The sequence below is a fragment of the Sinocyclocheilus rhinocerous genome, unplaced genomic scaffold (genome assembly GCF_001515625.1).
Source record: "Sinocyclocheilus rhinocerous isolate Xijiao unplaced genomic scaffold, SAMN03320098_v1.1 scaffold578, whole genome shotgun sequence".
Taxonomy (NCBI): domain Eukaryota; kingdom Metazoa; phylum Chordata; class Actinopteri; order Cypriniformes; family Cyprinidae; genus Sinocyclocheilus; species Sinocyclocheilus rhinocerous.
In genome coordinates, this window is record NW_015664024.1 from 36,772 (window position 1) to 58,502 (window position 21,731).

Consider the following 21,731-nt stretch of genomic DNA (forward strand, 5'->3'; position numbering starts at 1 on the left):
GACCCTCTAACTCTAGCACTCTCTATTCTATTTCTATTCTAACTACTTGTTTTATTTATAAAGAAAAAAAAGCCTCTAACACTAGCATTCTCTATTCTTTCCACTTGTTTTCTTTTTATTTATTATAAAAACAAAATAAGCAAAAAAAAAAAAAACCTTGCTATGTATACTGTTAGGTGAAGCCCCGCCCACGAACCCCGCCAATCCATCATTTTTGGGGGAATATTTTATTATTATTATTTTTTAATAAGTATCGGTTCAGGCACCGTTTAGTCACCAGAACCGTTTTAAAAGTATCGATTTGGCACCAGTATCGAAAAAAACCCAAACGTTACCCAACCCTATTAAATATTGATAAACAAAGTAATAGCCTTCATGCATTTCTCAATCATGTGTGCACTTACACATGTAAGCATTCAAAAGCAGGTACTCATCAGCATTTGGGTACGGAATTGAGTCAGTAGCTAGTACTGTTGTATTTATTTGTCAGTTTTAGTATCAAAGTGATACTCAAGTATCTCTATCAATAGTTCAATCATATTTTATTTTTAATTTTTTTAAAATATATTTAATATAGAATTATTATGTGTTTGCTACACCTAATAATGAATGATGCAGTTCTTTTCATAAATTCATTCATTTTGTAGTCAGTTTTTTTTAACTTTTTTTTTTTTTCAAAATTGCTTACATTTATTTTATTTAAGTCTTAAATTTAATTCCCTAACCATGTAGAATCCATGGTCAAAACTGTGAACTGTTGTTGTTAGGCATCTAGTGATGATTATTGGCAGCAAAATGCAAGTCTGTCTCTGCAGGTCGACAGCCGCTGCGCTTCCAGGATGATCTTGTGTCAAGTTCAGTGGGCGAGCTGAACTTGGCTCTGTCTCTGATGACCCAAGAGGCACGTGGGCTGGAGGAGGAGCCATTTGAACCCGATTCACTATACTATGTATTTTTATGTATACAGAAAGTATGTCCTATTTCTTCATATTTTTGTTTCTGCTGATTATGCTGGATCATTAGTTTGCATAAGCTGATTTCCTTCTCTTTTTTTATTTTGTGTAGTACATGTTTGAGAATGGCAGAGTAGACGACATCTTCTCTGATCAGTACTACAGCCGGTTCTGTCAGTGTTTACACAAAATTCTTGAAGAGTGGAGGCCCAGTGTTCACCCTCTTGGTAAGTTTGTCTGTGTTTTTAAATGATCTGCTTTTGAGTTTTGTGAAGTTTATGGTAATTGTCTTTGTATTTGCCAGGCTACATCATCCCAAGTCATGTGACAGAGGAGATGCTGTGGGAGTGTAAGCAGCTGGGAGCTCATTCTCCATCCACTCTCCTTACTACACTGATGTACTTCAACACCAAGTGAGACTCCTTCTCTTCTCAGTTCTTTAAGGATGATGGCAAAGAGTGCTCAGGGGTTATAATGTTGTCTCTGCACAGGTACTTCCACTTGACCACAGTGGAGCAGCACATGAAAGTGGCCTTTTCCAAAGTGCTCAGACACACCAAGAAGAACCCCATCAACCCTAAAGACAAGAGCACCAGCATCCGCTACCTGAAAGGAGTTGGGCCACACCATGTTGGACAGAAAGGTTAGGAGGCAGCCACAAAATAAGGCTGCATGTGGTCACGTTACAAGACAAATATAAACTTTATCCTTATGTATTGTGTACACTACCTTTCAAAAGTTTGGGCTCAGTAAGATATATATTTTTTAAATGTTTTGAAAATTGTTTTTGAAAGAAATCTTGCACACCGATGCTCTCCAAGGCTGTGATGCTCTCCAATTGTGATTTTGCCATAAACAAATGAATGGGAGAGTTATAGAAAGTCACGTAAAAGTCATAAATTCATTGGTCAAAAACTGTGGGAAGTCATAAATGACATCTATTATTGTTGTAGTGACAGATGACATGTACGCAGAACAGGCCGAGGACCCAGAGAACCCGCTGCGTTGTCCTATCAAGCTCTATGACTTTTACCTCTTCAAATGGTAAGCCACTGATTTTATCATATGCTAGTGCAATAGCTGGCGCCATTCAAAAAAAATGTATTATACATTTAAATTATTCCTTTTGTCTTTTCCTCATTTTTCTTTCGTCTGTCCTCAGCCCTCAGACTGCCAAGGGTCGTAATGACACGTATTACCTGACACCAGAGCCTGTTGTGGCACCAAACAGCCCTATTTGGTACTCCACTCAGCCAATCACGAGCGAGCAACTGGAGCACATGCTAACACGCATCATGATGGTGCGGGAAATCCAGGAGATTATCTCAATCACGCAGGCCAATGTACACTGAGAGAAGACAAGGGCAAGCAAAAGAAAGCAAGATGGAATAAGAGAGAGTGGCTTTCTCCAGCGCTCCATCATGCCATCATCCTCTCCTTTCTCAAAGAGACTGAATCAAATTGCCTCTGCAGTCTCATTCTATTTCATCCATGATTAAAAGGAGAGTGAAGAGGTTCAAGAGAGGTTTTCAGTGAACTGGACATGTATAAAAGCCTTTTTTTGTTTTAGATACAGGAACTATTTCTGTTTCTTCCTCTAATGACCATTGAGACGTATTTGCCCGGATCCCTTGATGTGTGCATTTTCTCTTTCTGCCATGTATGTTACGCTCCATCCTTCTTCCCACTGTCCCCTCTCTATTTTCTTTAAGTAAGTGCTGAACTGTAAGGATCTGGTGGTTTTTAAAACTGCATACTAAACTTAAGTGATTATTGGCAGTGGACTGGAACACCATGTGATGGTCAGGTGTAAACACATTTGAAAACATGGATTCATCCATCTCTAACGCCTAACACAACCCCCGCTCACCCCCAGGAGCTTGCAGTAGCAGAGTTCACGTACCTGAGGAGTGTATTATACATGAAGACTTTTTGGTTCCGTTTTTATTTTTTATATATATACACATGCATCTATGATAACCTGATATGTATTGATATTATAGTGGTGCTGGAGAATTGAAGCCCGTTTTCAAACATGCCTTTTTGTACAGTGAATTACCTGTATGTGTCGTCTTTGACCCTTTCTGCCACACAAACACACACGGGCCTCATGACACAGAAACAGAATAAATTTCTATGTAAGTAGCTCACAAAACTATTATTACTTGCATTATTGAATTGAGAATTTTCATCTTCTTTAAAATACTAATATGAATATTTTATTTTTTTGAAATAATACAACTCTAAACAAATTTTTTTTTTTTTTAAGTGGTTCTAAACCAGGGGGCTTCAGCAAACCTCCAAGTGAAAAATTTAAAATGACAAAATCATTAAAGAACTAAAACTATAGATGAATAGACTTATTTTAATTAGTTTTTTTCTTATTCTTTGAAAAAAACGGATTCCTGCTGTCTTGAAAACCCTGGATATATGAAGAAGCATAATTGTTAAAGTGTTATTTCTAGACCTTAAAAAGTCAATTTAATAACATCTTATAACTCCATGGACTTTTTATTCATTTCAACTCACATTTCATGATGTGATACCACACATCATACACAATACAGGTGGGTCAAAGATGTAATTTTTCTCCATAATTTTTCAATGGTCTTTTATTACAAAATCTGGACAGAAAGCCTTCAGAATACAGAACAATGAAATGTCTGGTATGTACATCCGGTTTTCCCACAGTCAAGTTAAAATCCAGTCCTTGTCATCCACTCAATAGAAACGTAATACTTTCTCAAAAGGAGTTACTAGCTGTAATCCATTTCATTCTTTTCCTGGTAGTGGGATCTGTAGTCTCTTCAAGGTGTTGAAGTATTTAGGAAGGGGACAGGACACTGTAATGTCACTGTGACCTTTGACCCCTGGCAGGATGATCCTTCGGGAGTGCAAGTGAAGAGGAAGGTATCGTGTTTTACTCTGCACCAGGCCCAGCCGACGCAGTATGCCCTCTGGCAGCTTCTGTAATCCGAAATGTGAGACCCACATGTGGTCAGTCTTCAAACGTGACAATGAGTCATGTCTCAAGAAAACACTACACCGCCTCTTGATTATTCATTATTAACACAACACTTACTATGTTCATAGACTAAATAAATGCTCTAGTAAAACTGGACCTAGACTGGACTAGGTTGTGTATCTCAAATCAGGATTAAAAATCTAAATCGGGTTAAGCAAGTGTTCATCAAAAATATTTTTCATCTGGAAATACAGTATTGTTTTAAAGTTTGGGGCTAGCAAGATTTTTTTTTTTTGGAAGAAATACATTCAATTGATCAAAAGTAATAATAATTAATAATAATAATAATAATGTATGCATTTAGCAGACGCTTTTATCCAAAGCGACTTACAGTGCATTCAGGCTATACATTTTTTACCTTTTTATACATTTTGTATGTGTGTTCCCTGGGAATTGAACCCACGACCTTTTGCGCTGCTAACGCAATGCTCTACCGCTGAGCCACAGGAACATTAAAAAAACAAAAAGTAACAGTAAAGATTTTTTTTTTTACAAAAGATTTCTATTTCAAATAAATTCTGTTCTTTTGAACGTTCTATTCATCTAAGAAAAAAACGATTAAGGTTTCAACAAAAATATTAAGCAGCACAACTGTTTTCAGCATTGCTAATACTAAGAAATGTTTCTTGAACAGCAAATTAGCATATTAGAATGATTTCTGAAGAATCAGGTGACAATGAAGACTGGAGTAATGGCTACTGAAAATTCAGTTTTGCATCACAGGAATAAAATACATTTTAGAATATATTAAAACGGTTATTTTAAAGTGTAGTAATATTTCACAATATTCATGTTTTTATTGTATTTTTGATCAAATAACGCAGCCTTAGTGAGCATTAGAGACTTCTTTCAAAAACATTAATCTTACCGACCCCAAACTTTTGAACAGTAGTGTAGGTTCATATTTCAAGGAATCAATGCTACAACACTTATGTTTATCATACCTGTGGTGCTAATTTGTTCCAGTGAGCATATTTGTGGTCTCCAAGAATAGTGCAGGTCAACGCAAGAGCCATGTGCACTCTAAGTTGGTTTTTCACGCCTAAAACACACACAGTTCCTGGTCATCATATGCTTAAGTGTCTTCTTTTACATGAATAAAAATATAATGTTACATTATATATATATATAGGTAAATCTAGTAACATTTATAATAATCAGAAATACAGGGCACAGTTAGGAGTCGGGTATGGTTTTCACATGTCACGGTCAGTCAATACCTGTGACAGGCTGCAGTTCCACCAAGCTGCAGCCACTGGTGCTGTCCAGAACCCGATACTGCGTGACTGCACTCTGTGCCTGCCGATGAGCTCTCACCCTGGTCACTCCATCTCCCTCCTCACTCACTTTGAACAATGGGCTCAGACCCATCTGTGCAGAATAAACATACATACTTTATATAAATTCTAGTAAAGTAAGAAAACTGGAGATGATCCTGTTCTTAAAGTCAGCATGAAATGGAAAATCTATTTTCTAAATTAATCATATTTATCTCACTGTGAACAATTCATGCTTACCAATGGGTGAATGCAGAGCTGCAGTGAATGGGTGCCAAGAGAATGAGAGTCCAAGCAGCTGATAAAAACACCACAGTAATCCACACGACTCCAATCCATCAATTAACATTATGTAAAGTCAAAAGCTGCGTGTTTGTAAGGTGTTTGCTTCTGGTCAAACTACCAGTCTATAATCCATAATTAGGGAAACAGTTTATCCTCTGTTGTGCTTTGTTTAGAACCGTTTTGGACTGTTTTCATTTGTAAACAGTGTAATATCTGTGCATATTTCTCTCCTAAATCAGACGAGATAACTTTTTCACCGCAGAGAGCAATATAATGGATATTTGAAGTTTAAAGCATCTTAATGATAGATTTGTTTCTTACAAACTTGCAGTTTTTCACTTCACAAGACATTAATTGACGGACTGGAGACGTTTGGATTATTTATGGATTATTGTGATGTTTTCAAGGGTTACTCCACCCCAAAATGAAAATTGTCATTAATCACTTACCCCCATGTCGTTCCAAACCCGTAAAAGCTTTGCTCGTCTTCGGAACACAATTTAAGTTATTTTGGATGAAAACCGGGAGGCTTGTGACTGTCCCATGAGAATACTTTTAGTACGCTAAGAAAACAAAAATGACTTTATTCAACAATTCGTCTCCTCTGTGTCTCTCCGCATCACTGTAGCGCCATTTTGGAGAATATCCACTGAACGCAAGCAGCGTACGCTCTTCTGTGTCAGCCTCGCTGCACTGATACGTTGTTTTCGTTCAAATCAAAGCGTAAATACACATAGAAAACATATCCTTGTGTCACGGCTGACACAGAAGAGCGTACACAGTTTGCGTTCAGTGGATATTCTCCAAAATGGCGCTACAGTGATGCGGAGAGACACAGAGACGAATTGTTGAATAAAGTCGTTATTGTTTTCATCCAAAATATATTAAATTGTGTTCTGAAGACGAGCTAAGCTTTTACGGGTTTGGAACGACATGGGGGTAAGTGATTAATGACAAAATTTTCATTTTGGGGTGGAGTAACCCTTTCATCAGCTGTTTGAACGCTCATTCTGACGGCATCCATTCAACTGCAGAGGATCCACCGGTTAGAAAGTGATGTAATACTAAATTTCTCCAAATCTGTTCTGATGAAAAGAAATTTTAATGAGACATTTTAATAAAACATTTTTTTTTTCTTTTGATACGGTCTTTAAAAACAGGTTAGATTAAGAGATTGTTTTTATATATACAATGTTATATTACCTTAAAGTGCGGCTGAGGTCCCGTGACTTCCTTTTCTATAATGGGAATGTCAATCACTCCTTCAGATGGAACAGGCACCCCTACAGTGACTGCCCTGAGCAAAACAAATTGGATTATGTTTGAGGTATGCTGGTACAAGAGAATCAGTTATCAATAAGCAAAAGCTAATGAGATGTCACACAGGTTTACTATCAAATTACCCTTTCAAAAACCAACTGCATCCAATTAAAGAGAAGCAAAAAATACAGGTTTTGAAATTCAACTTACAAGTATTTCCTTTCCACATTGTGTGATCTGATGAGGGTTTGGACATGTTCAGCAGCTTCCTCTGTTTTAGCCAGGATCAAAACACCAGTATTTTCTTTTTCCAGACTATGGCAAAGGTGCAACTGTGATCCTGCCTGCATGCCATCAGTTATCTTTGCTAGCAAAGGCAGTCATTCTACAATGCTGTTTCTGATGCCATCTACATCTATGAGAACGGAGCAAGGAAATTAAAGAGTATGTTAGTATATTATCCAATGACCTGTCTTCTGTAATCATGTGTAAGACTCATATTATTAGGTATGTACTTATATGGACTTTCTTTAACCCTCTGGTGGTCTTTTTAGACTGAAACATTTTACATTTTGAATTTTTTTCTAACATATTTTACTTAATCTGAATATTATGAAACTTTTGTGGTACTTGCTATATAACACAAACAAAAAAAAATCATGAACATGATTAGAAAAGGCCAAATGGGCTTAAAAAAGTGACGCTTGTAATCTTTGCCGTAAAAAATGATTGTGATAATAAATGAATGGGATATACAAAAAATATAGAGCGGTTTTTTGGGGCACAATCTACAGTATATAAATCAGCCATAATGAAGAGAAGTATTTGATAATGTCTAAATATACGTTCAAATGCAAAACAGTTTGAAAATTTGAAATTACTTACTGTATTAATTAAAAATAATAAAAACATTTGTTGAATATTTTATACAGAAATAAATGGTGCATAATTTGAAGGTGAATATTGTCTATTACCATGAAATCCCCCCAAAATACAAAATATTAAAGAATAAATATTACTGAAATAAAATATAATACATTCATTTAATCAAAAAATGAGAAGGTTAAATGATATGTCATATACTCACTATGCAGAGGCACACCATATGGTTTATTTATGGCGATTATGTTTTTGTCTTCATAAAGGATGCCCCTGAAAAGAGCTTTTGCGAGCACACTGGTGTGAACAGACTGTAGCTGCTGAGTGAACTGTTTGAGTTCATTTACTCTGTTTTGTAGAGGTGACACCGGAACCTTTGGAGAGAAACGAAAAAAGACGGAACCTAAATGGTTGCACATAAAGACACTTTAGTCAAAACGGACTACACATGCATAAACAAACGTAGCCAACCTCTTTTTTGTCATTTACTCGTTTTTCCTTTTCACTCCGGAGTCTGTTCGCGATATCTGCTGCTTTCAGTCCTGTTTTCCCGTTAGAAGCGACGGCCTCGGTCTTTGAAGCTGTGGCATACGCTCTCACGAGCATCATGTCACCTCACGTGCATGGCGCATTTTCACAGATGAATAGCTCAAAAGTAACTCCCTTTCCCCAAACCTGAGCCCCGATATCTTACATTACTCGCTGGCGTATATGTCCGATTAAAATGCGAGAATCACAACTAAAGCTGAGTAATCAAGGAGACACTAAAAAGATGATCGTGAATGAACAACAGTTAAAAATAAAAGTCATTGGTCAGCATGATCAACTGTATATTGCATTCAGCTAAATAGATTCGTTCGGGAATCTAATTACTGGTCACGCTGTACGTTTTTAATTCATTAATTGATTCGTTTTCAATGCATGAATCATCCCTCAGATCAGTTTGTAATAATAATAATAATAATAATGTAGAGTAAACCAAGTTCTAAAATGCTATTTAGAATATGACAGCTTGGTCATAAATATATTTGATATAGCTATACCTCAAATAGTATTTTGGACGCTTAAGTCACGCTTAAAATGTATGGCTTTCATTGAGATAAGATGCAATCTGCAAACAAATTTCGCCATTTGAGCAATTTCTTTTCACCAAAAAAGGTCATTTTAGTGGATGTATGACTGACATTAGTGCAATTCAAAATAAAAGGCATAGTGATATTAAATAAATATATATTAAAGATATTACACAAAAGCAAAACAAACAAAAACATGGTTACATGTTTTATTCACAAAATGTTTTGACTCACCAAAATCGACTCAAAAGAGTAATTTGTTAGAAAATCGGACTACTGGTCACGGTGTTCTGATTCACAAAAAAGAACCATCTCATGAGAGTCATAAAAACATGGAATCGGTTCTAAATAAGCTTTCATCTCTAGCAAAGACTTTAGATATAGCCTACTATGAATTTGACTACTGTCAGTTAATGGTTTGATGAACAGGGTTGCAGCTATATACAAAATGTAGCCTATTATTCATGCTTTTTAAAGGGGTCTGAGGTGAAAAACAAGGCGTATACGGACAAGTCTATAGTATTATATGTTAAAATATGCTAAAACTGTGGTGCCAAGAAGAAAGAGAATCTTTGTGTGCAGAGCATGTGTGTATCATTGAAGGGAGGGCTGCGTGTGAATAATGAATAATGGCTGGGTTTGTGCTCACAGCTGAGTGAATTAAACATGAAGCCAGCACTAGAAAACTCACAGGTATGTTCTCTCTCTTTCTGTCTTTATACAAATGCATAATATCAGATTTAAAACTTTTTGTCTTTTATATGCTCTGGTGAAATAAAAAATAAATAAATCCTGAAACACTTTTTAGAAACACAATAAAAACCCCTTTCCTTTAATCAAATCTCATAAACCTCATGCAAAATCTCAAAGAGTGGTCAAGAGAAAAAGTTTACAGTCTGAAATGGCTTTTCGATAGCTGGTTAGGTTGTCTAAATGAACCAACCGCCTGTCTTGCTGGATGGGGGTCAGCAGCCGCCTGCATGGTATCTCATGACAGCCTGGTGGAATTTGAGCTCCCACAGGCCTCCGGTTTATATGCTATCAGGTCCTCGATGTTTGTGAGTGATAATGTGCCATTTCTTTTCACAAATGGACCGTGGCATAACTGTTTGTAGAAGAGCGGAGACAGACAGATAATGTCCTGAGTCCAGACTCTCAGTTTCAGTAGGGCACTTCCTTTTATTTTACACCAGAGCATCATCATGGAGCTCATCACAGTGATCAGATGTTGTCATCCACTTTATACCACATAAGGGCCACCAGTGATGGGTGAATAATACTAGATAGGTGGTGTGCTGGAACCCATCCCTTGACAGGTGTAATATTAGGCTACACATCTTCCTCGGTTCCGCAGATCGAGTTTCAAACAGGATTCCCCCAGGTAAGATGCTTAAGGGGCGTTGATGTCATTGTACGGAAGTGAGTTGGACCACACTGCTGGGCACAGATAGCAGTGCCACTGAAGACAATAGGAGGACAACGTGGGAGTTTCGACAGGAATTCGGACTGAGCTGGAGCATCAACGGGACTTGGGATGTCGCACCAGACGGGTATCCATGGTAAGCAAAATGAGAAATTTATTTCAGTACACTGCAGCCCATATGGATTTAAAATTTAGAGTAAAACATTTGACATTTTTATCTTTATCTTCTCCTTTTAGTGAAATGCATTTTGAGTTAGAAGTGTAATATAAACAATGAAGATATGCAACAAAGTTAAAATGAGGGACATTTGGAATAATACATGTAAAAAAAAAAAAAGTACCAAAATCTTGCATTAACCTTTTTCAAATTTCCATGGAGTCTATGTGCAAATGTGTACATCTAAAGGCAAAGGAAATTATCAGTTAAAAAAAAGAAAACTTCACTATTAAAAATGTTTTGAGTAGGAATATTGATAGTTCTGCGTAATTCTGGGTTTTAACAAACTAACTTCTACAGTTCTACAGTATATATAATGACATATATAGTTAGATAGCTTTAAAATAGAGAGATAATATTAGGCTGTGTTTTATGTGAATGATGATGGGAGGTAATTTAAGCTTACGGGCGGAAGCGCCGCTCCTCATCCATCTCACCTGCACCTACATCATTTATGAGTCCTGGTGCCCCGTTACCATGGTGAGGCCAAGAATTAGGCACAGGCCGCACAGTGTGGAAGCAGTGTAAAATTTCCTTTGTTTCAGTCAATTTTCTTGGTCTTAAAAAATGTGATCTAAGGTAAGAATTTATATTATGAAATACTATGCAATGGGGTGATCTCTCCATTCTTATGATGATTAAAGGTTTGTGGCATAAAATAATTTTTGGGTTTACTCACTGTATCCTGTCTCTGTTGTATCATCATATGTTGTATACTTCACTGCTGAAACCAGCAACTCCAGACTTAAGAGAGTTCCTCGTGAAGGCGAGAAGGGGAGCTGTCAGAGTGGTGAAGGTTGTTATAAGGAGCGGTGAGTAGGAGCATTTGTTTGTGAGGCCGTCTGTGTATGTAGTTTAATATTAGTATTTCAATACCCACAGGACGGTTTTGTTTGAGCAAAAAGATTGATGGTGCTTTTGATTAGTTTACTGCTATTTACACTTTTTGTTTCATGAATCAGGCCTCACATCAATGTGTAATAACAAAACAAACAAAAAAATAAAAGAGTAATGCAACTTCTAAAATATTACTTAGAAGATCACAAGTGGCCATATCATTTAGAAAAGTATGTGGACACTTAAGCCATACTTAAATATTATGCTAGACATTTGATTTACATTTCTGAGACATTTCTACATTTCTGACTTACATTTTTGTTATTTATTTGAAGGTCATTTTAGTGGATTTATGAAGTTTGTACCATTTAAAAAAAAAGTGCAATTGATTATATTGAATGTAAACTTGTAGTGTATTTCAAATCTTAAAAGTATGTTTTTTAAAAATGTACTTGTAGATAATATAATATTAATGAAATAAAAGGCCACTTAAGTGTACTTAAAAAGAGTACACTTTCATGATTGTTTCTTGACACTCTTAAGTACACCTTTAAAAAGTGCACTTTGCAATAATGTCAAATTGAAAGTACATTTTAAATGCTTTAATAATCATTTGTCGTGCTTTAAATAAGTACGCTTATTTTGATGTGTTGACTAATATACTAAAGCACATGTAAAATAAGCCAGTTGATTAAAATTGTAACTATAGTGTGTTATTCGAAATTACATTTTAAAGTGAATATATTTTAAATGAACTAAATTGCACCTTCATCAGACATAAAAGTAATTATGAAATTACATTTAAAAATGTATTTAGTCTTACTAAAAAAAAAACACTCTAAAGTTCAGCTAATTGCATTTAATATAAATGTAAATTATAATATGTTTTCATAATCGCAATTAACATGCAATTAAGTGTCCAGAAACAATACATTCAGATCACACTGAAGAGTATTATTTCTGTAATAAGTAATCGTTTTTTAAGTATATTTAAGTGTAGCCTACTTCTTTTTCACAGGGGTACCACTTGAGTTTACACTGGTGTTCATAGATTTGTCATTAAAACCTTACAAACGTTTATTTTTGGTAGATGTTTTGCTTCAAAAGTGTGCTTTTGTTATCTTTCAGGTAAAATAAATGGCTCTTGGTTTGATGTTTTGCTATATAATGCAAAGACTGCATTCATTTTTAAGTGTAAAATCTTATGCCTTAACAAATATATTTTAGTCACTTGTTGACCCTAAAGAATGTTAAGTAAATGTGAAGATAAATTGGACTGTGGAATGTTATCCATGCAGTGTATGATAACAGCTTCATGGCACCGTGCTGTTTTTGGACTCAGAGTGATAGTCAGTGCATTTATCTGGGGCTACTGCAAGTGGTCAGAGTGTGTGTTATAAGGTGTGTATGTGTGTGTATCTGTCTGTGTGTGTTTCAGAGCAGCTGGTGTTGGGAGCGTACAGAGAGGTGTCTCAGAGCTGGGATCAGGACTATGATGCATATGTCCTTCCCATGCTGGACGGTCTAGAACCCTGTTATATCCTTTACCGCCTCGATTCACAGAACCAACTGGGATATGAGTGGCTGTTTATCTCCTGGTCACCAGACCAGTCACCAGTAAGTAGGAAACACATGATAAAGTGAAATGTGTACGCTCAGTACAAACTCTCACTCTCATACTCTATAAATAATGTTGCCTTTAGCCCCTTGGGTTTAAACTACTGTGAATTGCCCTTCTGAGTGACAATACCCATTCATTCTGCACTTCACAGGTGAGGTTAAAGATGGTGTACGCTGCTACCCGAGCCACACTGAAGAAAGAGTTCGGAGGAAGTCACCTCAAAGATGAACTGTTTGGAACAATCCAAGTGTGTAGACAGGGGTTAATGTGAACATGAGCTTTGAGTTTAAAATTATTTTATAATTTTACATGTATATTATCAATAAGCTTTGCCAATATATATATAGTTCAGATGCAAAAGCCTGTAAGTGCCATCTAAAATGTTCTTCTAAAATGAGCATTTTTGTCAGGCTCCTATATTTATGTTAAGTTATTTCACTTTAATTGCATAGAAAATGACCTATTCATTGCCATTAGAGTAAAATTACTGAGCCTAAACAGGAGTCTGATAAAAATTTAGATGAAAATTTCAGATGGAACTTGCATCTGAACTCTTCATATATATATATATATATATAGTGCATAACAATGTACAAAACAATAAACTTCAATTATTAACGTAAATTTAGAACTGTTTTATTTTTTATTTATTTAAATTTTTTAAAGATGTGATGTATATTCATAACATTATAATTTCTGTTTTCTTGGCATTAATGACAAAATCCTTGTTAACACTGCTGCGAGGGCATTTCTAATACATCCATATTTGGAAAGTCATGGAAACACTATATCATGGATTTTTTGCTTTTGCTTTTGGAGCAAATAGGAACACACACACAAAAAAAATCATATACAGTATTTTGAGAATCTGATTGCATAAATTCCACGACTGAGCAATCAGAATGAAGTAAACCAGATAGCTCATTATTCATAAATGTGTGATGCCTGACCAGTTAGAACAGGACAGAATAGAATGTGTTTTCCTGACAAATTACCTTTGCCCATTCATTTTGCTTTGCATACACTCTTAAAAATATATATATATATAAAAAAAAACTTTAATAGCCATGGAAACTTTCTATTGGACAAAAGGTTCTTTACAGTGGAAAAGGTTCTTCAGAATATTCAAATGTTCTTTACATTAGGAAAAAAATTTTTTAGGATCTGTTCATTGAAAGGTTCTTTGGGGAACCAGAAATGGTTGTTTTATGGCATTGCTGCAAAAAAACAACAACTTTATTTTTAAGAGTGTAACTTTATTTAGTGAAAACTGTTTTTCCACTTCTGTGAATTTTTTATTTTATTTTTATTACTGGGTTTACAACAGTAAACCTACTATGCTTCCTGTTCTTTTGTTCCTTGCACGCACCTTTGCTCAGGTTTCTTCAGGTCACATGTTTAGAGGTGTGATGATGTGCCATCTAAGCACTATTTACTATTATGACCTGCAGGAAGACGTCTGTTTCCAAGGTTATCTACGTCACCTGTCTTCCTCTTCCACCCCGGCCCCTCTCACTACTGCTGAGCAACAGCTCCATCAGATTAAAATAACAGAGGTGAGGAAGGTCAAAAATGTGTAAATACCTTCATACCAAAATCCAGTATCTGACAGCTTGTCTGCCTGCATATTAATATCTAATAAACAAATGCATTTCTTAATAATGCACCTGACAGGACAAAGTGGCACGGGTGAGTGTCCTGTGATTGATTTTCAAGTACATAAATATTAAAGGGATTTTCACAAAACTTTTGTACTTTTCTATTCAGGATGAGCGAAGACTGATTGCCACTGTAAGTGGACAAGGAAAGGTAGCTTCTGTTCTCTATTCGCTAAATTATTAGAAGTGTTAATGTTACAAATGAACATATAATCTTTGTGTGTATGTTATATGTGTTTCTGATATAGACAGAGATCAGCGTGGAGAGTAAAAATCCAACTTTGCAGGGTTTGGCGTTCCCATTGCAAGAAGAGGCTAAACATGCTTTACAGCAACTTAAACACAAACGCATCGACTACATTCAACTAGTAAGTTCCACATACATGCATACACACACACACACAAAAAAAATCAGACTTTTATATTTTTAACTGTACAGGTTACACTCAATAAGCACATTTAGTATCAATTTGCTTCATTATATACATGCAAAAATGCTTTTGGTAATGCTGTTGCTAAATATCCTGTTTTTTTTTTTTGCATGATGTTTAAAACCGGATTCTCTGCATAATATTACATATCAGAATCAATTAAGCTACAACACACACATAAATTCAAAATAAATGTGCATTAGTGTTTGGGGGTAAATAGAGGTCTTTTATGCTCACTAAGAAGTTACAGTAAAACAGTAATCTTGTGAAATATTATTACAATTTAAAATAACTTTTCTATTCAATATATTGTAAATTGTAATTTATTCCTGTGATGGCAAAGCTGAATATTCAGCAATCATTACTCCAGTCTTCAGTGTCACATGATTCTTCAGAAATCATTCTAATATGCTGATTTGCAGCTCAAATATTTCTTCCTATTACACATTTTGAAAACAGTTGTGCTGCTTAATATTTTTGGAAACCGTAATATATTGTTTTCAGGATTCTTTGATAAATATAAAGTTCACGAGAACAGCATTTATGTGAAGCATAAATGTTCTGCAAGATTATAAATGTCTTTACTGTCACTTTTGATCATGGTAATGCATCATTGTTGAATAAAAGTATTAATTTCTTTAAAAAAAATTTAACTGACCCCAAACCTTTGAATAAAAGTGTCAATTTTTACATTATCACATAGAATATTACGCCTGCCCTGCTGCGCTCCATATCATCTCCATTAGCCCAATAACAAAGCACTTTTTACTTTATCATCTTTAAGAGGCTGGACACCGAGCGAGAGACAATTGAGCTGGTCCACACTAGTCCTACAGAGACCAAAGAGCTGCCAAGCAGAATCCCAACTGATGCCCCACGATACCACTTTTTCCTGTACAAACACGCTCATCAAGGACAGGCACTGGAAGCTGTAGGTTAGTGTCAAGATTTTCTGCCCGTATCACAATATGCCAACTTGTCCTCTTAAGATTGGTAATGGTGTTTTTTCTTCAGATCTAATGTTTTTCATGTTTGCGTTTGAATATGTGGACCAGTTTTCATCTACTCCATGCCTGGGTATAGTTGTAGCATCAAAGAAAGGATGCTGTACTCCAGCTGTAAGAATCGACTGCTGGATGAGGTAGAGAGAGACTATCACATAGAGATCGCCAAAAAGGTACACTAACAGCAACAGTTGGTCCTAATACTGTACAGTATGTTTTTCAAGATAGCTGTTGAACATCTAAGCTTTGACTTGAGTAGAAGAGTACAAGGATGTCAAGTACTTGAGTACATTAAAATAGATTATTTTATTTTAAATACATTTCTGTGGAAAAATCATATTTTACACCTTACAAATTCATTTAGACCTCCAAAATACCTTGAACTTAACTTTTATAAAGAAATTGTAATTGACCACAAAACTGTGGTTATTCATTCTTGACTCAGGTGTGAACATGGATAATCTATCTTTAAACACCTATATTAGGTCGACGTCAAATAACAATAAAATGAGCTGTGGCTACTTGAATATATTTTAAAATGTAATTTATTTCTGTGATGGCAAAGCTGAATTGATGTCACATGCCACATGATCCTTCAGAAATGATCTGGTGCTCAAGAAACATTTTTTTCTTATTTTCAATGACTTCACAACAGTTGTGCTGCTTAATCTTTTTGTGGTAACAGTACAATTGTCTTTACTGTCACTTTCGATCAATTTAATGCATCCTTGCTGAAAAAAAAAAAAATTATTAAAAAAAAATCTTATTGATCCCAAAGTTTTGAACAGTAGTATAACTTTTTAGAGCATAACTTTTTGACATTTGCTTCTCATAAAATACTCATATTTACCCAACATTTGAGTTAATCTATGTGTCATGTTTGTAGATGGAGATTGATAGTGGAGAGTGCCTGACAGAGGATTTCCTGTATGAAGAAGTTTACCCGAAGCAGCATGCTCTGAAACAAGCCTTCACCAAGCCAAAGGGCCCTACAGGGAAACGAGGGAACAAGCGTCTAATCAGAGGAGCTGGAGAGAATGGAGATGAGAGCTAGAATCACACAGTCAAAACATGTCAAATGACATCTGATACACTTGTTTAATTTCTCCCCTCAATGGCTTGTAGCCTATTTCTTGCCTGAGCTATCCTTTTCATAGTTATTATTTTTTATGTTAGATTTTAACTATAGTCTTCTTTCACTCTGAAACACATTCTCACAAGGTTTTCGAGGCCACATAAATATGTTGTTTAGGTGATGATTTTTATGTTATAGTTAAAATAAAATCAATTAATCTGTCTTGTTAAATCTCCTTTTTGTCTGTGGAGCAGCCAGGGGCGATTCTATGATTTTCATTTTAGGGGGGCTCAGCCCCCAATGAGGTTAATAATAAAAAATAATAATAAATATATAAATAAAAAAAATGTTTGACTAATAGGGATGGTTTACTAAGCTTATTGCAGTATTCCACTGTATTGCTTAGATAGGTATAACATTTTAGTACTGAATAAGCCTTCCTGATCTCACACACACACCTGTTTACTGTAGTTACAAACACAAAATTTTACTGTTTGCTTTTCTAGTACAACCCTCTTTCTTTAGCTCAAGTATGCAAACCTCTTTGCACATGCACTGTAATATGTATTATATTGAAAGTTAAATTTCCAAATGAAAATGGCAACGTGATCGTTTCATAAAGTATGCGGTTTCATTTTTGCTGGAGGAAACAGCTGTAGTGTGATGAGGAAACGCAGCGAAATTTTACAGTAGATGGGGAACCGATTGCTCCCCCATAATATTTTGTAAACTGTATTTATGACAAAAAACTGTACAGTTGCAGATATTATAACAATCTAACTCCCCCTAAAAGTGGCCTAGCAACACCCATGGGAGCAGCATTACGTTTAGTTGACACTTTAACAACTCTCTGCCTTTTGGTAGAGTGCATATTGATGGTTTACTGAGATATCTCTACCAGTCAGGTGTTATATTAAGCAAAAAACGTATTGGTGAATTAGTGACTAACTGAACAGATACGAGTTGAAATCAATTCAAGTAGGCTATCTAATAAATATATTAGTATAATATTAGATAGCCTACTAAAACTGAAAAATATACGGGTCACTATACTGGATTTCTTGGTAAAGAAGTAAATGCTAATAAAATGGATACTCCTTAAATGTTTAGTAGAAGCACATAAAAACGATGGGTCCTTAAAAACATACATGTGAAAAAATTACTGCATTTTTATATCATTTGTATTATTTATTACAAACAGTAATTCCATTGTTTTTTTTTTCTGGGCGTGTCTATTAAAGGGTTAATGCATGCGCTGATCCAGGGCCAGCTCTATTAGTAACCAGATTGGGCTACATCATATAGGCTATAGCCTATATCATCCTTTTATGATTGATTGTAATTCACTCCAGATTCCTGCTGCTGATATTTCGAAATGGAACATTTTGCTATCATCTATGTGCTTTTTAATATTGGATCGTGCAATATAAGGAGCGAAACATGCACTGAAAGTTTTCTGACCACGTTATATACTAAGCAAATATGAAAACTTATTGTACATTGCCATAGTTTTAAAATCAAAAACATGCGTATTTCCCTGACGTGTAGCTGTTGAGCACAGGCCCAGAATTTAGGTGTCATTTTATTATTTTATTTTATTTCAGTTTAAATACCGGCAATTGTGGTTCAGCTATTTTTCATTTTTAATTCTCTTTTTTTATTTTATAGACTTAATAACATGCCTGTGAGTATATACTTTACAATTTGTGTAAATATAATTTGAATAAAATGTTTAAAAATGAAACATAAAACCAAGTATGTAGTGTCTATAAAAGAAAGCAATTCAATATTTTGTACAATATCAGTGCAGTTATCCCAATCCCAATTCCCAAAAGCTCTGTTTGTAAAGTCTTTTGTTCTCATTTAGAGTAAAATCCACATTTACCTCACTTTCAAAATTTCACCTTTCCAGGGCATTTCAGAAATTAGTGTTTAAGTATGCCGACTTAACCATTGTGTCATGATATTTATGTTTCATAATGTAAGAAGAAAGAACATACAGATTCTGACTCATTGAGGCAGATGTTGAGACAGAAATAAAAACACCAGCATTCCAATAACACATCGATCTGATTTATACTTTTTATATATGAAATATTTGTGACTTCTTGTCTTGTCAAATCTGCTGTTTACCATGCTTTCCAGTTGAAATTCTTGCCACATTGCGTAAAAAGCATGTGAGTGCATTCTCTTGTTCTTGGTGCACTGCACTTCCTTTGTTTGTTTTTTCTTTGAGTTCATTGAAATTATAAATGACAAAACAAAGAAAGCACAGCCATTTTTAACGATTGGAGTGTTATCTCTGCTGTCTCACCTCATGTCATTTTGTAGATTTAGAAAAAAACATTTGTTGATTAAATAATATAATACAGAAATGTGTTTTTCTTCTATAAGAAGGCTCTTATGCCAGGGCCACGTTCAGTAATGGTTGCTAGCCGTACAAGTGCCCAAAATGAGAGGGACGAATCACAGGTTCAACAAATTCAGCTGTCCCAAGCAGCTCCTTACTCATGGGCCCCAGCTGAGGACTTGCGTTTCATCACCACCACCTTTCAGCTCCTACACACCTCAGGTATATATATAAGTTATATGTAAGTTTGGGGTCAGCAAGATTTTTTTTGTTTTGGAAAGAAGTCTCTTATGCTCACCAATGCTGCAGTTATTTGGTCAAAAATACAGTAAAACTGTTAAATTGTGAATTTAAAAAAAACAAAACTCTTTTCTATTTAAATATATTTTAAAATATTATTTATTTCTGTGATGGCAAAGCTGAATTTTTAGGAGCTGTTACTCCAGTCTTCAGTGTCACATGTTCCTTCAGAAATCATTCTTATATGTTTATTTGCTGCTCAAGAATCATTTCTTATATTATCAATGTTGAAAACAGTTGTGCTGCTTAATATTTTTGTTACACATTATGTTCTTTTGATTAATTTAATGAGTCCTTGTTGAATAAAGTATTCTTTTAAAAGAAAGAAAAATCTTACTGATCCCAGATGGTAGTGTATGTCATATTAATAAATAGTTCCTTTATCTTTTAGGATGGTACTGGGGTGGTGTGACAGCCAGTGAGGCAAGGGATGCCCTCATTGGAGTGTCTGAAGGGACTTTCCTTGTGCGTGACAGCAGCCATCCACTCTACCTCTTCACCCTCTCCGTACAGACCTGGAGAGGCCCCACTAACGTCCGCATTCAATACGACAGCGGCCGATTCCGTCTCGATTCCAGTTTTCCAGCCCGATCTTGCCTGTTGTCCTTTTCTGCTCTTCCTAGTCTCGTGCAGCACTATACATCCACGAGTCTAGGGGAGTAGAGGATAGCAGAAGAACATCACGTGGTGTCAAAGGACAATGGCATCCTGTTGAAGCTCAGGAAGCCTCTGCACAGGCCTAAGGCCTTTCCAGCAGTACAGCACCTCACACGCCTCACTATAAACAGACATGCTGGTTGCCATACACAGTTGCCGCTGCCACGGCCGCTGCTGCTTTACTTGCAAGAATACCCCTTTCAGGTGTGAGGACACTTGGGGAGATGTTGGTGCATTTCAGGGGGTTCGTTTTTGCAAAGTGAATTGGTGACTTAGCCAAAATTTGCAAATGTTGCTCCCTGGCAGAATCATGGGTCCTTTTATTGTGGTCATATAAAGAGATTTACCTTTATCTTTTAGGATGGTACTGGGGTGGTGTGACAGCCAGTGAGGCAAGGGATGCCCTCATTGGAGTGTCTGAAGGGACTTTCCTTGTGCGTGACAGCAGCCATCCACTCTACCTCTTCACCCTCTCCGTACAGACCTGGAGAGGCCCCACTAACGTCCGCATTCAATACGACAGCGGCCGATTCCGTCTCGATTCCAGTTTTCCAGCCCGATCTTGCCTGTTGTCCTTTTCTGCTCTTCCTAGTCTCGTGCAGCACTATACATCCACGAGTCTAGGGGAGTAGAGGATAGCAGAAGAACATCACGTGGTGTCAAAGGACAATGGCATCCTGTTGAAGCTCAGGAAGCCTCTGCACAGGCCTAAGGCCTTTCCAGCAGTACAGCACCTCACACGCCTCACTATAAACAGACATGCTGGTTGCCATACACAGTTGCCGCTGCCACGGCCGCTGCTGCTTTACTTGCAAGAATACCCCTTTCAGGTGTGAGGACACTTGGGGAGATGTTGGTGCATTTCAGGGGGTTCGTTTTTGCAAAGTGAATTGGTGACTTCATGGAATCATGGCAGAATCATGGGTCCTTTTATTGTGGTCATATAAAGAGATTTACTCCAGATTGCGTATGGGAGTTGTGCAAATAAACAAGGACTATTTTGTGTACATTTTTTGTTTTTAAATATTTGTAAATATTTCTCATTTTAGTAGATGAAATGTTTCTATATCTTTCTGTGATTCCAAATATTCAACTCTGCATACATAATATCAATACTGAAAACACTGCAAAAATAAAATATCAAAACCAGTACACATAAATAATACTGTACCCTAAAGCAATTCAGTATAGGCCTATATTTATTACAACATTTACAATCTTTATTACATTATTATCTTTACACAGATTATTACAGTCCTTACAATCTTTATTACAAGATTATTATTACAATCTTTACACAGTGTTGATTCAGTTATTTCTGCGCCCTGGTGGATTCACTTCAGTGAATGATTCGTCAGTCTGTTTCAAACCAGTAAGTCACCCTTTTAAACTTTTAATTACATGAA

General features: G+C 36.0%; 3 protein-coding genes and 2 pseudogenes across 5 annotated transcripts in view; 4 read left to right on the plus strand and 1 right to left on the minus strand.

The window, feature by feature from the left end:
* The window catches only part of LOC107729405 (glutamine-rich protein 1-like), a 9,643-nt gene extending 6,535 nt beyond the window's left edge, over positions 1 to 3,108 (plus strand). For all 3 annotated transcript variants that reach the window (XM_016539887.1, XM_016539889.1, XM_016539888.1), the window contains exons 7-12: positions 816 to 970; positions 1,066 to 1,180; positions 1,258 to 1,366; positions 1,445 to 1,596; positions 1,907 to 1,997; positions 2,116 to 3,108. In XM_016539887.1, coding sequence (XP_016395373.1) covers positions 816 to 970; positions 1,066 to 1,180; positions 1,258 to 1,366; positions 1,445 to 1,596; positions 1,907 to 1,997; positions 2,116 to 2,305 — 812 coding nt within the window. In that variant the 3' untranslated portion in view covers positions 2,306 to 3,108. The remainder of the gene's footprint in view (positions 1 to 815; positions 971 to 1,065; positions 1,181 to 1,257; positions 1,367 to 1,444; positions 1,597 to 1,906; positions 1,998 to 2,115) is intronic.
* Positions 3,109 to 3,463: 355 nt separating this feature from the next.
* On the minus strand, positions 3,464 to 8,484 carry LOC107729396 (RNA pseudouridylate synthase domain-containing protein 4-like; annotated as a pseudogene).
* A 1,802-nt stretch (positions 8,485 to 10,286) lies between these two features.
* twf2b (twinfilin actin-binding protein 2b) lies at positions 10,287 to 16,997 on the plus strand. Its single transcript, XM_016539884.1, has 11 exons — positions 10,287 to 10,311; positions 11,127 to 11,204; positions 12,668 to 12,846; positions 13,002 to 13,097; positions 14,302 to 14,406; positions 14,525 to 14,539; positions 14,618 to 14,659; positions 14,757 to 14,876; positions 15,724 to 15,874; positions 15,995 to 16,116; positions 16,830 to 16,997. Exons 1-11 carry the CDS (start codon positions 10,287 to 10,289, stop codon positions 16,995 to 16,997), a joined length of 1,101 nt encoding a protein of 366 aa, XP_016395370.1.
* Positions 16,998 to 19,442: 2,445 nt separating this feature from the next.
* LOC107729401 (cytokine-inducible SH2-containing protein-like) lies at positions 19,443 to 20,535 on the plus strand (annotated as a pseudogene).
* Positions 20,536 to 20,635: 100 nt separating this feature from the next.
* Positions 20,636 to 21,161, plus strand: LOC107729392 (cytokine-inducible SH2-containing protein-like). Its single transcript, XM_016539876.1, is given in 2 exon segments — positions 20,636 to 20,639; positions 20,686 to 21,161. Coding segments are annotated over 2 exon segments (480 nt in total).
* Positions 21,162 to 21,731: the final 570 nt, after the last annotated feature.

Excerpts from the sequence above, each read along its gene's own strand:
- twf2b (XM_016539884.1), top strand. The coding sequence starts at position 10,287 with ATGTCGCACCAGACGGGTATCCATG. Across the intron at positions 12,847-13,001 it reads GGTCACCAGACCAGTCACCA|GTGAGGTTAAAGATGGTGTA; the intron begins GTAAGTAGGAAA and ends TGCACTTCACAG. Across the intron at positions 13,098-14,301 it reads AACTGTTTGGAACAATCCAA|GAAGACGTCTGTTTCCAAGG; the intron begins GTGTGTAGACAG and ends TATGACCTGCAG.